The sequence below is a fragment of the Ctenopharyngodon idella genome, chromosome 8 (genome assembly GCF_019924925.1).
Source record: "Ctenopharyngodon idella isolate HZGC_01 chromosome 8, HZGC01, whole genome shotgun sequence".
Lineage (NCBI taxonomy): Eukaryota > Metazoa > Chordata > Actinopteri > Cypriniformes > Xenocyprididae > Ctenopharyngodon > Ctenopharyngodon idella.
In genome coordinates, this window is record NC_067227.1 from 318,280 (window position 1) to 334,108 (window position 15,829).

General features: G+C 37.5%; 2 protein-coding genes across 3 annotated transcripts in view; both read left to right on the forward strand.

Moving 5' to 3' along the window:
* Positions 1-8,343: 8,343 nt before the first annotated feature.
* LOC127517815 (cytosolic sulfotransferase 3-like) overlaps positions 8,344-15,829 on the forward strand; it is a 28,239-nt gene continuing 20,753 nt past the window's right edge. Inside the window, exon 1 of the mRNA XM_051903943.1 lies at positions 8,344-8,545. The gene's annotated coding sequence lies outside the window, so the exon portion shown is untranslated. The remainder of the gene's footprint in view (positions 8,546-15,829) is intronic.
* On the forward strand, positions 8,476-14,422 carry LOC127517814 (cytosolic sulfotransferase 3-like). Of its 2 annotated transcripts, none has more exons than XM_051903941.1 (8): positions 8,476-8,653; positions 9,056-9,194; positions 9,357-9,482; positions 12,233-12,339; positions 12,753-12,879; positions 13,060-13,157; positions 13,236-13,410; positions 13,502-14,422. In XM_051903941.1, the coding sequence occupies exons 1-8, from the start codon at positions 8,630-8,632 to the stop codon at positions 13,612-13,614; spliced, it is 909 nt and encodes a 302-aa protein (XP_051759901.1). In that variant the 5' UTR covers positions 8,476-8,629; the 3' UTR covers positions 13,615-14,422. The 2 variants fall into 2 exon arrangements, with proteins under 2 accessions (XP_051759901.1, XP_051759902.1); XM_051903942.1 differs by having other exon boundaries at positions 12,239-12,339.

A 15,829-nucleotide genomic window follows, 5' to 3' on the forward strand; every position in this document is an offset into this window, starting at 1 on the left:
AAAGTATTTATTCCAGTTCCATCCAATTGAGGATCGTATTCATCACGGCGGTATGGACGGTTGTTGAGGAACTGTGTCGTGGCTGTCGTGTCGATGAGGCCCTCACAGTGGATGATCTAGTTGACTCAATCTCTGCTGATACTTCAGGGCTGCGTTGTGGTCGTGTCAAGGCGTAGGTCCTCAATCTCACCTGGATACGGCCTGGATCCGGTTGACTACGGTGAACCTCGGGATAACCAGAAAGACTAATATTAGCGTAGATGCCATTCTTCTTCTGATGTAACGAGTACATCAGGTGTTATAGGAAGTGTTCCTGGCTCCGGCTGACCTAATTTATGCAGCCTAATAATCCTTTAACAGATTTGAAAATATAAATTGGTAATGTGTTATGTGTATGCCAGGTTAAAGAAATGCCTTTTTAGTCTAGATTTAAACTGACAGAGTGTGTCTGCTTCCCGAACAATGCAAGGAAGATTGTTCCAGAGTTTAGGTGCCAAATAGGAGAAGGATCTACCACCTGCGGTTGATTTTGATATTCTAGGTATTATCAGCTGGCCTGAATTCTGAGATCGCAATAGACGTGAAGGACTATAATGAATTAGGAGCTCGCTCAGGTACTGGGGAGCTAAACCATTTAGTGCTTTGTAAGTAATTAGCAAGATTTTAAAATCTATACGATGTTTAACAGGAAGCCAATGCAGTGTTGACAGAACTGGGCTAATATGGTCATACTTCCTGGTTCTAGTAAGAACTCTAGCTGCTGCATTTTGTACCAGCTGTAGTTTATTTATCAGGCGAGCAGAACAACCACCCAGTAGAGCGTTACAGTAATCTAGCCTTGAGGTCATGAACGCATGAACTAACTGTTCTGCATTTGTCATTGAGGGCATATGTCGTAGTTTAGATATATTTTTAAGATAGAAGAATGCGGTTTTACAGATGCTAGAAACATGGCCTTCAAATGAAAGATTGGTATCAAAGAGCACACCCAGGTTCCTAAGTGACGACGAAGACTTAACAGAGCCATCAAGTGTTAGACAGTATTCTAGGTTATTACGTGAAGAAGTTTTTGGTCCAAAAATTAGAATCTCGTTTTTTTCTGAATCATATCATATCATATTTATATCAGCTATGCATTCTGTTAATTTTGTGAATTGGTAAGTTTCGTCAGGGCACGAAGAAATATAGAGCTGAGTATCATCAGCGTAACAGTGAAAACTAACGCCATGCTTCCTAATGATATCTCCGAAGGGTAGCATGTACAGAGTGAACAGCAACGGTCCTAGTACTGAGCCTTGCGGTACTCCATATTGAACTTGTGATCGATATGACATCTCTTTGTTTACTACTACAAACTGATAACGGTCAGATAAGTATGATTTGAACCATGACAATGCAATTCCACTAATGCCAACATAATTTTCGAGTCTATTTAAAAGAATATTGTGATCAATAGTGTCAAATGCAGCACTAAGATCCAGTAACACTAATGGAGAGATACAACCACGATCTGATGATAAGAGCAAATCATTAGTAACTCTAATGAGAGCAGTCTCAGTACTATGGTACGGTCTAAATCCTGACTGGAAATCCTCACAGATACTATTTCTTCCTAAAAAGGAACATAGTTGTGAGGATACTGCCTTTTCTAGTATTTTTGACAGAAAAGTGAGATTTGAGATCGGCCTGTAATTGACTAATTCTCTAGGATCAAGTTGTGGTTTTTTAATAAGAGGTTTAATAATAGCCAGCTTAAAAGTTTTTGGTACGTGTCCTAGTGATAAAGATGAATTGACGATATTAAGAAGAGGATCTATAACCTCTGGAAGCATTTCTTTCAATAGCTTAGTCGGTATAGGGTCTAACATACATGTTGTTGATTTTGATGATTTAACAAGTTTAGACAATTCTTCCTCTCCTAAAGCAGTAAATGAATTGAATTTTTCCTCAGGGACACTACAATGCTGACGCGATACAGTAATAGACGGTTGCATGGTTATAATTTTTTCTCTAATATTATCAATCTTGCAAGTAAAGAAGTTCATAAAGTCATTACTGCTGTGCTCTTTGGAAACATCAGAAGTTGAAGCTTTATTTCTTGTTAATTTAGCCACTGTATCAAATAAATACCTAGGGTTGTGTTTAATTTCTTCTAAAAGTTTTGAAAAATAAGCAGATCTAGCAGATTTTAAGGCCTTTCTGTACTCAATCATTCTCTCTCTCCACGAAATGCGAAATACTTCTAGTTTTGTTTTCTTCCAGCTGCGCTCCATTTTTCTGGCTGCTACCTTTAGGGCCCGAGTGTGCTCATTGTACCATGGCATTGGATTAATTTCCTTAATCTTTTTTAAGCGCAAAGGAGCAACTGAGTCTAATGTGCTGGAAAAGACAGAGGCAATAGTTTCTGTTACAACATCGAGGTCTTCTAAGCTTTCTGGTATGCTAAGGCGATGAAACTGTTCAGGAAGATTATTTATAAAGAGATCTTTAGTGGTAGAAGTGATGGTTCTACCATATTTATGGCATGGAGGCAGTTTAGCCGTCTTGACTAAATGTAGTATACACGAGACTAGATAATGATCTGAGATGTCGTTACTCTGCTGCAGAATTTCAACAGCATCAATATCGATTCCATGTGACAATATTAGATCTAAAGTATGATTACGACAATGAGTGGGTCCTGACACATGTTGTCTAACACCAATAGAGTTTAGAATATCTGCAAATGCCAATCCTAATGCGTCTTTTTTATTATCTACATGGATATTAAAATCACCGACAACAAGGACTTTATCTGCAGCTAATACTAACTCCGACAGAAAATCAGCAAATTCTTTGATAAAGTCTGTATTGTGTCCTGGTGGCCTGTATACAGTAGCCAGCACAAATGTCAACCTACATAATGTTACGTAAAGTACCATCACTTCGAAGGAATTATGTTTGAAAGACTTTTGACTAATACTGTAAATATTTCTATAGATTACAGCAACACCTCCCCCTTTGCCTTTCTGACGGGCATTGTGTCGATAATCATAACCTTGAGGACTAGACTCATTTAAAGTAATGTAATCGTCCGGTTTTAGCCAAGTTTCTGTCAAACACAGCACATCTAGATTATTATCTTTGATAATATCATTAACAATAAGTGATTTTGAAGAAAGGGATCTAATATTTAACAACCCGAGTTTTATCATTTGTTTAGCATTATTATCTCTATTTTTTATTTGTTGAACATCAATTAAATTTTTCCATTAAATGGGTTTGGAAGTTTTTTGTTTTTACTAATTCGGGGTACAGACACAGTCTCTATTTGAAAATATCTAGGTGTAAGAGTTTCTATGTGTTGGGAGTTATCTGAATTTTCTGACTTCTGTAACGTGAGGCAGCTAGCAGACGGTCGGTTTAGCCAGTCTGTCTGCTTCCTGACTTGGGCCAGTTTGTCATGTTTCAGTTCTAAGACTATGTGCCATATTACTAGAGAGAAGAGCAGCACCATCCCGGGAAGGATGAATACCATCTCTTTTCAACAGGTCAGGCAGGGGGCCATCCTCTATCAGAGACAAGAAGGGAGGTCAGTAGTCATTGCCTATGACTCAAGAACTCTTTCAGCTGCCAAAAAGAATTAACATCTTCACTCTGGCAAGTATGAAATTTATTTACACAATAGGATTACCTATTGTGCCCCTTCATTTGTGGCATACACTGACAATAACCCCTTGACCACCACGGCCAAGTTAAATGCCATAACACACAGGTGGGTAGCCGAGTTAGCAGACTTCAGGTTTACAAAAAAATACAGATCTGGAAAAGCAAATGCAGATGCTTAAGGGTTGTCCAGGATGCCTCTGGAAAAGTATATGCAGACCCATACCCAGAATGCTCTAGCTGAGGAAGTTTCCAGTGTGATGAAAGTGTTATCTGTTAAGAGAGATGCAACAGCTCTCACACAGGAGAGGGAACGTGAACAACATGCATCACCTGTGGCACAAATATCCAGTGAGGCCCTGAAAACAGCTCAGGAGGGGGACCTGATGATCTCAAAGATTTCATAATTTAGTCCTCCAACAGCTACACCAGGAAATGGGTCATTTGGGAGTGGAGCGAACACTTTTTTATTGGCCGCATATGCAGCGAGATGTGGAGCATCACGTCACTAAAAAGCTACTGCCTGAAAAGTAAGAGGCCAAACAAATCTACCAGAGCTCCACTACCATCACTGTGAGTACATACAAGCCTTGAGATTTCGTATATTGCCTTATCTAAATTGGCCAGCTCTCCCTTTTCATTGGGTTAAAAGTCGAAATGTTCCCCAACTGTCAACATTACATTTGGTTTTGGGATGAGAGCCGCTGCCAGTCTTAAGAATTGCAGTTGCCACAGTTTTTGCAGTTGCTTTGCAGTTGCTTTTCCCAATAGCGCGGTATTACAGTATTGTGGTTATTGTGACAGCCCTAGCATCAAAATTCATTTAATATTGTTTAATGTAGCTTTAAGGAATAAATGTTTTAGAGATTAACAAGTGAACATTGTCCAAACTTTCACAACAGCATTGTTGCTTTATAATTTTTAATTAGATTATTATCCAAATAATAAAAAAAAGAACAAGTTTAACTTAATAAAAGAAACAACTGGTTTTGTCATCCTTGGAGGCCCATTCATAAACAGGGTTACCCATCCTGTCTAATGACCTTCAAACCCTTTACCTCTGCCTTTTCTCTGTGTGATGTGTAATGCATACTGAATACTTAAAGAACTCCAGCATAGCTGCAAACTCCACTGGATAGTCAATGTTTTACAGCTAATACGAGTAGAACATTATCTGGTGGTGTCAAACAACAGTTCACTGACATTTAGGAACATCTTGTCTTGGCTGGGTAAGAAGTATCCACACAACCGCACAAGTTTCATCACCTCCTGCCAGGGTTTGGTTCAGAATAGTGGCTCAGTTTAAACAAACTGAAAATACCACAGAATTATTCTGAACTTGGTGGCTGTTGACTCCTTGAAGCTATCATCAATCTGGACACCTAATAGTTCCCTGAAATAAAGCCTCATTCCACTTTCCTGAAAGAGCAAAGACCTTAAGGATCTCTTCTTTCTCCTTCAGTACTGACAATATCTCTATCCTCTGTAAGGGAAATGTCTCCAATTTGTTTTCTTTGCATCTTTGTTTTTGAACATCTTAATTAGCTTTTCTTTTTTCAATTTTTTTTTTCTTTTTTTTATTGAGAAAGTGAGAGGTGAGATTACAAAACAGGAATTCAGAACAATAAAAAAAGAAAGAAAGACAGAAAAATAGAATTACACATAGATATAAATATCATATATCATATCTTAAAGTGTAAAAATTATTCCACAGCTTTTCAGTAAATGTGGGAAAAACAGGTATATATTTATAAAAATGAAAAATATAATAATAATAAAATAAAGATATATATACAGTTTAATTAGCTTTCTTATTGCTTTGGCAATTGTTTTGTTTCACCAGCAGGAAGATCTTTCTTTGCAGGGCTGCCACTTTCTGAAAGCATTTTCTTGGCATGAGGAGTTTGAAGCACTTGCTCCAGGGTATGAAAAAGACCAAAATGACCAAACTCCCTTGTGGCAGTGGCCTTATTTATGGAATGATTGCTGATGACACAACCATCAGTGTCACTAAAGAATGAATCTTCACCAGTGCTTTTTTACATTTCTTTGTGTCTTTTGGTACCCTGACTTAGGGCTGAATATATATATCGAAATTATCAAAATATCACAAATGCACATATCGCGATATGCATATGCTATATATGAATGATTTTAATAGACTACTACAAAACATTGTGAAAAGTCAAAGTTTTAGGTCAACGCATATAGCAGTGAATTAACTGGGGACGCGACTGTTACATACGTGATTTGCTTGACGTTAAAAAGAGTTAACCGCAATAAGTTTTGGAAAACAACTCCTTGTGGTCTTGAACTGTCTGCACAAGCACGCGCACAAGCCGCCTCTCGACAGCGTACAATCCCTTCAGTTCTCTTTCGTGCCTTATTGCACTCGAACGGTCAAATACATGCACTGTTATGTCGAAATATCTGTCTTGGTGAGTATTTATCTAAACACAGTCGGTTATGTCTTAAGTGAACGTTAATGTCACTTAAGTGAACGTTAATGTCTTAAGTGAACATTATCAGTTGGGAAAGATATCGTATCTCTGTGGACCAGAACATCTAGGCATAAGAACAGTTTTTTCCCCAACGCTATCTCCAGCTTAAACAGATAACATAGCAATTACGCCTGTTTTAGTATTCACTTTTACTTGAGAGAGAGTAAAAATTAGTTGTGTATATATTCTATTCATCCTGCTGTATATACAATACAAATCTGTATGTCTTCTGTTCCAGATGTATACCACATTAGTATTATTATTTATTTTATTTTACTTATTTATTATTATTTTCTTAGTTTACTTATTTAAATGTTCTTTCTGTTCTCTTGACAGAATAACTTTTGTAGCCTTATTATGAATCAGTGTATATTTAATTAATGTGAAGACTTTGCTGTGTTTTAGATTCAGTTATAGTTCAGTTTCTGTATTGTTTCATTTGTCCTGTTGTATTTGTCCTTTTGTTTGTAGTTCTTATTTTTTAATAACAAAGATAAATTAAAATAACAAAAAGAACTAATCGTCCACCTCTAGTTTCAGGTGTTTTTGTTCACCTGGATGTTCTTAATGTTAAGATTTAGGTTGATATAACTATATATTTTCGAGCAAAGAGTTCTTGGTATTTAAATGTTAGCATACATTTTTTTTGTTTTGTTTTTTTTTCATTGATGTTAAAATTACATTGTCAGATTTGAGACATCACTTTCAGAAGTTGTAATGATGATTTATTTTCCCAGAAAGAATGTGAAACATATGTATATATTGGTTATATAATTTTCAGTTAAATATTATGTGGCTGAGGGCACACTTGTGTGCCTTCCCGCTGATAAACCTGCTCCCGGCAGTCTTAACAAGCGTGTCGGAAGGCAGAGTTTGTCTTCTGCTGGCATGGTTTTGGCCATCCCACATATGGTTCTCAAATCTGGTGTCTCTCCTTGAGAAGCCTCCTTAGGAGGTTCTGATCTGAACCGATCTACTGTCTTACACATGGGGCAATATGTGCAATTATGGTTCCATCCACCGGTGCAAACATAAATCGGCACCTAAGTTAGGGGTAGTGTTGTTGTTGAACTCCAAATACACATGTTATGTTGCATGTGAATATAATAAGACTTTTTACAAAACAAGGTTTACCATCTAGACTTGACCCAACACTTGGCCTAGATCAAAGAGTTAAGTAAGGAATAATTGAGACGGGCCATTGAATTGCTAGAAAAATAATGCACACCCTAGATGTGAATGCGATCACGACATGAAGCAGAGCGTTAGCATTACGTCTCGGGTCTGCATTATTTTTTTTAATAATTCAACAGCCTGGAGTCAATTATTCCCATATGTTACAGTTTCCTCACCTCAAGACATTGTTCTGAAGTTTTATTTACAGACATTCATAGACACCTGTGAGGTTTTTGCCCTTGAAACTATGTTGAGATTAGGACTAATTATGCATCTCATCACAAGCCTTCATCGCTAATTCAAATATGTCATTTTAGAGCTAGTAACGGAGGCTTGAGCCATTGATATGCAGAATAATGCAGTTAATACAGAGAGAGAGACAGAGATATTGACTGATTAAGTGTGTATGAATTACATGTGTCTGTGCGTCTCTCAACAGTGTTCGGCAGCAGCATCTCTAAAGCGAAGCTGTAAATTTAACTGCTTAAGGAACAGCAACTTTACTACCTCGATATTGAGAAATGTCATGTAGCTATTCAGTTGCAAAACTATTTTATTAATAATGTTGCAGGCAATGCTGACTGTGCATGTGTACGTTTTCATGTTTGTCTATGCTGTGCAGTGGGTGTGGTGTCAAGCCTCGGAGAGGTGTTTATTAACATAAAAATAAACATAAAATGTTCAAAAAGGGGCTGTAAGGGGCTTGTAATTACGACAGGGAGTGAATGCACATATCCTATAGAGGTTAGGTACCTGAACAAGCTAATCAAGGTTTTAAGATAACTATAAACTTCCAGGCGCGTGTGTTTAATCAGGGTTATAGCTAAACTCTGGACATTGACCCAGGAACAGTGTTACCACAGCATTTACGAAGATTTCCCTTTAGTAAAGGCAAAGTGCATGCTGACAAACAGTTTTATCAAGTTTGACAGATAAATTAACAGAAAATGTATAGTAACATAATAGCTCCTAACACAGTTAAAAAAAAAAAAACTCAGCAAAATGACCAAACAGGGTTTGAGGCAATGTTGAGATCTCTTCTGGAATGCTAAGTTTTTTTTTTCTCAGTTCATTTCTGTGGGGAGGGCTGTTTGAACTTGCGTAACATGTTGTTTTAAAGCTGAGTGCAAAGCACAGAGAAAAGGATAGCAATGACAGCACTGAATAGCACTGAGTAGAAGCCCGGTTTGCATTTTGAGGAACACAAGCGAGCTGCCAGAAACATTATAGGAAGAGAATACAGAAGGAAGAGAATTATAGGAATTATAGGAAGAGAATACAGAAAATTAAAACACTTTTTCACCATAATGGAAATCCCTGACATGGCTTCAGTGAGTACATAAATCTCGATAGTATAATATATGTCTGTTTAATACCAGTTATGTATTAAAGATGTGAACAGTTATACATTAGAATTCATAAACATTAGAATATTGTAGTTTTTAAAGAACAATTGTAGGGCTTGATACACAATTGCAGGTGCACTGTGACATACAGTGTCTCAGTACACAACAAATATTTGCAAATTTCTATCATGGCTTATCTGTAGAATACCCTTACCAATATTCAACATTATATGTAATGCATTAAATAACATTTTTTATTCCTAAAAATGAATACAGTAGATAACAATAAAAATATTCTATACATAGTTCAATAATATTGTTACTGGTAAATGCAAATGTCAGTGCAGTGAGACTTCAGCATTAAACTGAAACTTTTATATACTGCAGCTGAAACTACATAGTCGGCCAGAGATGTTTGATTTTGAGGGTATTTCTATGACTCACTTTTTCACTGACAACTGGGAAGAGGTGAAAAACTTTCAAGCAAGACCTGATGATATTCTTATCGCCACTTATCCCAAAGCAGGTGAGACTACTGCATTAAGTTTTTGTTTAATAATTCAATTTGGCAAGCATGCTGACTTTACTCTTAATTGCTTACTGTTAACTTAACAATTAGATAACACTATGAAACAGGACCTTGTATCCAAACATTTATCTTAAATCTCCCTTTCCATTGTTTTGATAGGTACCACATGGGTTTCTTATATACTGGACCTTCTGTATTTTGGTAAGGGTGATCTAGAGCGTCAGACTTCCCAGCCAATCTATGAGAGAGTCCCATTCCTGGAGTCATGCTTTCAAGACTTAAAAGGTCAGACAAGTTAACCATTTTATTGCTATTTAGTGTTACAGAAAACAAAGGTTTTATGTACTCTTCAAAAACTGCTGTCAATTTCTCACCGTCATTCCAAACCTATAAGACTTTTGTTCATCTTTGAAACTCAAATGAGGATATTTTTATGAAATCTGACAGATTTCTGAATCTTTCAAGCTTTAGTTCATAAAGACATTGTAAAATGAATCCATATGAATCATCCAAGTCTTCTGAAGAGAAATGATTGCTTTTTATGATAAACAGCTTTAATTTAGGCTTTTATTCAAATATAAACATTGAAACACACATAACCACACATAAGGCACATTGAATATGGTAAACAGAAGCTCAAATGTGAGATTTGTTCTCGTGTGTCACACCAGCACATTTGAGCAAGAACCAGTAAGGTTTGTTCTCATGCAAGTATGATTGACCATGTTTGATGTGCTCTATGTATGTTCGCTGATATATGTTTATATGTGAATCTCTCTTTCCTAGTGTTTGTTCTGCACTGGCGCAGGGTCTGCTTTTCGACACGTCACTCTTTACTTCTGGTCCAGGGTGTCCTCTGGGCCGCGTTGATTTGTTTTATATCTCCTTTGATCCGGTCCATCCATCTCTTCTTTGGTTGACCATGTGGCTGCTGTCCATCAGGGCTAAGGCGCAATGCTCGTCTGGCAACTGATTCTTCTCCTCTGTGAACAACATGGCCATACCAATGGAGATGTGCTTCCCTCATCTTCTCTATGATTGGGGCCACTCCTAATACTTTCCGCACATCCTCATTCATGACTTGGTCCAGCCCAAGCGACCATCGGAGCATACGCATCTCCATAGTGTGGAGGGCCTGCTGGTGTTTGATGGATGCAGGCCAACACTTTGATCCGTAGAGTGATAGGAAACTTGTGACTTGGTGGCACTTTAACCAGGCGGTGTTGACATGAGCATGTGCATCTGGGAGGCTGTCTCCATCTGCCGAGATATTTAAAGCAACCACTTTCTTCAGGTTTTGACCGTCTATGATGATGGTGCCTATGGTTTGTGGGCTGCATTCCATATACTCTGTCTTCGTGAAAATGAGCCGCAGTCCATTCTCGTTCAGCCGATCTTTTCACTGTTGCACTTGGTCATTGAGGGTCTGGTGCTCTCTGTTGGGGAGTAGAACATCGTCAGCGTACAGGAGCGTCCACGGGTGTGGCGATTGGATGTCCGCCATTGCCGTATCCATGCATAGGATGAATAGAAGGGCGAGAGGGCCAATTCTTGGTGAACTCCAATGCTAACAATGAAAGCTGGCGAGATTCCCGCAGGAAAGTGGACTACACTGGTAGTATCCTGGTAGAGGAGTTGGGTCCATTGGACATAGGCCTCAGAGACCTGGTGCGATCGAAGGGCACTCCAGATCAGTTCATGGGGGACCCGGTCAAATGCCTTCTCCAAGTCCAGGAACGCCATGTGGACTTTCTTGTTTTTCTCTCGATGTTTCTCCATGAGTGGCGGAGGAGCGTGGATAACATCGGTCGTTCCGCATCCGTTGGAAAAAACGCATTGATTTGTGGTGGTGCTGGCGATGCTTCAGAGGCGCCCATCGGGAATCCTTTTAAAGATCTTCATTGTATGGCACAGGAGATGTATGGGTCTGTAGTTGGTACATTCACTCATATTGGCCCTTCCCTTCCAGATTTGCACAGTGACACCGGTCATCCAGGCTTGGGGTGGCTTGTTTTCTGCGATCGTCCAATTGCCGTTCTTCATTTTCTTGATGACTGCCAGTACTTCGGCTACAGTGATTGGCAGGACGGGTCCAGAGACAGGTTCAGGGCTGGGAATTGGTGGATGTGGGAACTCTTCATTGGAGATCTGCGAGAAGTAGTCACACCATCATTGGAGGATGACTGGCGTGTCAATGAGGAGCTGATGGTTTGCGTCCTTGACGTGCATCACCTGGATAATGGCTTGGGAGGCATTGTGGCGAGAGCTGGCAAGGCAATAGATCTTGTTTACCCCTTCCAGCATATCTAGTTGGTCCTACAGGTCATTGCAGTGTCTCGCCTTAGCTATTGCTACTGCCCGCTTCGCCGCTGATTTGAGACTCTTATATAGTGGTCAGACATGATTAGAACCAGGCCTTATAGGCCATCTTCTTGGCCTTAATTGCCGCTTTGACTTCCTCTGTGCACCACCAAGTCGCCGTGTTGATGAATCACCTTCCTGACATTGTCTTTCCCAGCACATTTGTGGCCACTTCATGGATTTGGGTGGTGATTTCATTCCTTTCATTCCACCCAAATCCAATATATGTGAATAAAATCCTAAATTAAATCTGCTCATATAAAGTAATTGTCCCTTTAGAAGACTTGGATTAAACCGCTTATTTTATAGACTAATTTTACAATGTTTTTATGAACTTTTGCAGCTTGAAAGTTGTGGTGCAATGGACTTTCAGTGGAAGTCAGAAATCATTTTTCAAAAAAAAAAAAAAAGTCCTGTTGACTTTTATTTGAAAATTTGTACAAAGTAGCCACCTTGTAAAATACTTAGGAATTACCATGAGATCGGGTAGGAATTATATATAGGAGTATAGGAGTATAGGATTTATAGGAGTATATATATGTATAAAACATTTCACCGATGCATCTTTTCTTACATTGTTGGAATGTAAATAATAAATTGTTCCAAGGCCTCAAGGGTTTTTGGCATAAGCATAATGATAATAATGACACTTTAAACAACATCATAATGATCAGTTACAGGGACAGAAATGGCTGATCATCTGCCCACCTCTCCTCGTCTCATCAAAACTCATTTACCTGTTCATCTGGTACCCAAGTCCTTCTGGGAGCAGAACTCAAGGGTAAAGTACAGCGGATCCTTTTGACTATGTGGTGATAAAATGTAATCGAATCTGCCAAAGTCTGTCATTCTATTTGGATATTGACTTATTGGATATTGACGTTTTCTAATTTATATTTAAAAGATGAGCTTTTGAAACAATAAATGTGATCCAAGTGTCAACATAGCCTTAACCAATGGGCCAGTTTAAATTCAAATGGCAGGTGTGGGACATGTTTGTGAAACCTGTTTGGAAATAGTCACTATGCATGGAATTAAGTTTGGTTCCACTAATGGACCAGAAATTGCACAATGCAGCATTAATAAAAGTGAAGTACTCTATTGTAGTTCTGAAATAAATAATGAAATTGTAACTCTCTGACTAATATTGCATAAGCTTTTATTGTCATATTATTTTTCTTCCACTTATTGCAGATTGTGTATGTAGGACGTAATGCAAAAGACAATGCCGTTTCCTATTTTCATTTTGATCGAATGAACAAGGTACAGCCTGAACCAGGAGATTGGAACAACTTCTTAGAGAAATTTATGAAAGGGAAAAGTAAGTAGATTAATCAATCACAGCTTGGGTGCAATCCATAATTTTAATGTCATGATTTAAAAGGGATTTATAAAACACTGAGAATGTAAATATATTTCTCTTCTGAATTACAACCCCTACATTATCAATCAAGAACTTTGGTATGGAGGTTTTGTTTTAACATCAGTAATTTCCCTCCAGATGTGTTCGGTCCTTGGTACGATCATGTCAGTGGATGGTGGGAGAAAAAACAGACGTATTCTAACCTACTGTACTTGTTCTATGAGGATTTGGTTGAAGTAAGTTAAATTCACTAAGTGACCATTTGATCAAGTGTAAAATGTGTCTAAAGTGTGTGTTTTCCTCATCTTATCCAGGACACTGGACGTGAGGTGGAACGTTTGTGCTCCTTCTTGAGTTTGTCCACCTCAGTTGAAGAAAGGGAGAAAATAACAAAAGGGGTTCAGTTTGATGCCATGAAACAGAACAACATGACCAACCATGTCACAATCCCTTTCATGGACTTCAAGATCTCACCCTTCATGCGGAAAGGTTAATAAACCGCCGAATCATCTAATGATGTCCTTCTGAGTTCTGTACTTTCACTTGATTTTATCTCTATCTATCATTTGTGTTCCAAAAGGTAAAGTTGGAGACTGGAAACGTCACTTCACAGTGGCACAAAATGAAGAGTTTGATGAGGTCTACAAACAGAAGATGAAGAAAACCACTGTCGAGTTCCGCACTGAGATTTAATATTCCAGTTCTAGAGTTCTAGGAAGAAGGTTGATTGTTGCTCTTCTGTTTTCACATAGAGGATATTTAAGATGTTTTTGCACACAGACACTGAAAACTTAAAGGGATAGTTCACCCCAAAAATGAAAATTTTATCATCAATTACTCACTCTCAAGTTGTTCCAAACCTGTATAAATTTCTTTGTTCTACTGAAGGAAGATATTTTGAAGAATGTTTGTAACCAAACTATTTTGGGGCACCATTGACTTCCACAGTATATTTCCCCCCTCCATACTATGGAAGTCAATGGAGCCCATCAACTGTTCGGTTACAAACATTATTCAAAATATCTTCCTGGTAAGTATATTGTAAAAATTTTATTTGTTAGTCAAATACTAATTTCTTTTCATGAAAAAAACTTAAATAATAGATGTAAATTTTAGACATTTATTTTGTTATGTCCAACTCAGACAATCAATTCAGAGATTATTAATGTACTATATTATGGTACTTTAGTTATCTATTATTGTGTATATTTACAAAGCCACTGAATTATTTTAGAGTGCTTTTTTTGGTTGTCACTGTCTTGTGATTGAGACACAGGAAAATTGTTTTTAAGGATTGTTTCATGCTAAGAACTGAAAGTTCATGTACATTAAAACAAAGTTATCAAGATCAAAACCAAAGATATTGTTGATTTACTATTAAATCTTTAGCTAAAGATTAGCTTGAAATATAGCATAAACTAGTGTTCTGGAAACAAAGTCTGTAATTTTCTCCATAGAGACATTGACTGTACAGTGGATATAAAAAGTCTTATTAAAACACCAGGAATTTCCAGAAACTTTTTTAACTCTACATTGTTAATACCTTACCATACCTTAAGCTGTACTTTAATGTTAGTACGTGTTTCCCGAAATGTTCTTAGTTAAGTAAACCTTCTGTAAGTCATTCGTTCATAATGTTGGTCTGGACCACTCTTAGCTAAACCTTATCACTGATGACAATTCACTCCGCTAGTGGCCACCACTGTGCAAAAAGCTTCTTTACATCTCAGTTTATAGGAATATAGTTCTGAAGTTTTAATAAACCAGTGTTCATTTAGGCTAATTTAAAGCAAAGAGTATTGTAAGAATTAACTCGGATCAATTATAACTCAAAGGTAATTAAATTACAGTGAATAAGAACCAAATTAAACTGTAAATGATTCAGAATTAATATTTAACACTTTATTCGTATCAATTATTCGTATAGGTAAATGTATTTCACCAATTCTGGACAAAATATTATCCCGTGGCCAACGGTAATAATATAAAGTTATGATTACTGATATGAGCAGGTAGAAAAATCTAAAAGTTTAAGGCAGTAATTTGGCAAGCACACAGTACAAGATACTTGTATATGTGAAAAATCAAAACAAGGCGAAGTTCAACAAAGGTTCTTGCAGGTTGAGTGAGTTCTTGAAGAGGTTTAGCGTGCAGGTAGGACGATGGTCGGTCAACAACAACTTGGCGAAGAAGCACAAGCAAAGGCAAAAGCACCCCAGATAGCAGATCAACCTTGAATCAATGTTAATGCATTAACCAAATTATCATTGAATCAATGTTAAAATTTAAGTTGATTTTTCATCAGGTTTGCACCCTGAAATAATGTTATTCCAATGATGAAAAACAGATCAAGATGGTTGTAAAATCAATGTTTTTTCAACCTTAATTAAATCACCTATTTAACATTGAATTAACGTGGAAACAATATCAAATCAATCTTGCTTTATGTACAGCACGATTCTAAGGCAGTTAAATGTCTATTTCTACTCATTTCAATCAGAGACAATGTAAGGGCTGCAGTTAATATGGTTTTAATGAACAATTCACAACTTCCTTCAGTTTACATACAAATGTATTCATTTATAACCACACACTGAACAGGAACAGGAATTAACATCACATTCAGGAAAAACAAGTGGCTGTAAAAATGGCATTTCATGGTGACTAAAACAAATAGACCTGGTTCCACAGACAGGGCTTAGGCTAAGCCAGGATCAGACCTTAGTTCAATTATCTAAGTAGATTTTATAGACATGCCTTAGAAAAGTGTTTATCTTGAGACAAAACAATGGCAGTTACATATTTTAAGATAAACAGTTAAAACAGCTCAGACATGCATTTTAGTCTGGGACTAGATTTAAGCCTTGTCTGTGAAAGGGGTTAAGTAGTAAAAAAAATACATTATTGG

Excerpts from the sequence above, each read along its gene's own strand:
- LOC127517814 (XM_051903941.1), top strand. The coding sequence starts at position 8,630 with ATGGAAATCCCTGACATGGCTTCA. Across the intron at positions 9,195-9,356 it reads CGCCACTTATCCCAAAGCAG|GTACCACATGGGTTTCTTAT; the intron begins GTGAGACTACTG and ends TTGTTTTGATAG. Across the intron at positions 12,880-13,059 it reads GAAATTTATGAAAGGGAAAA|ATGTGTTCGGTCCTTGGTAC; the intron begins GTAAGTAGATTA and ends ATTTCCCTCCAG.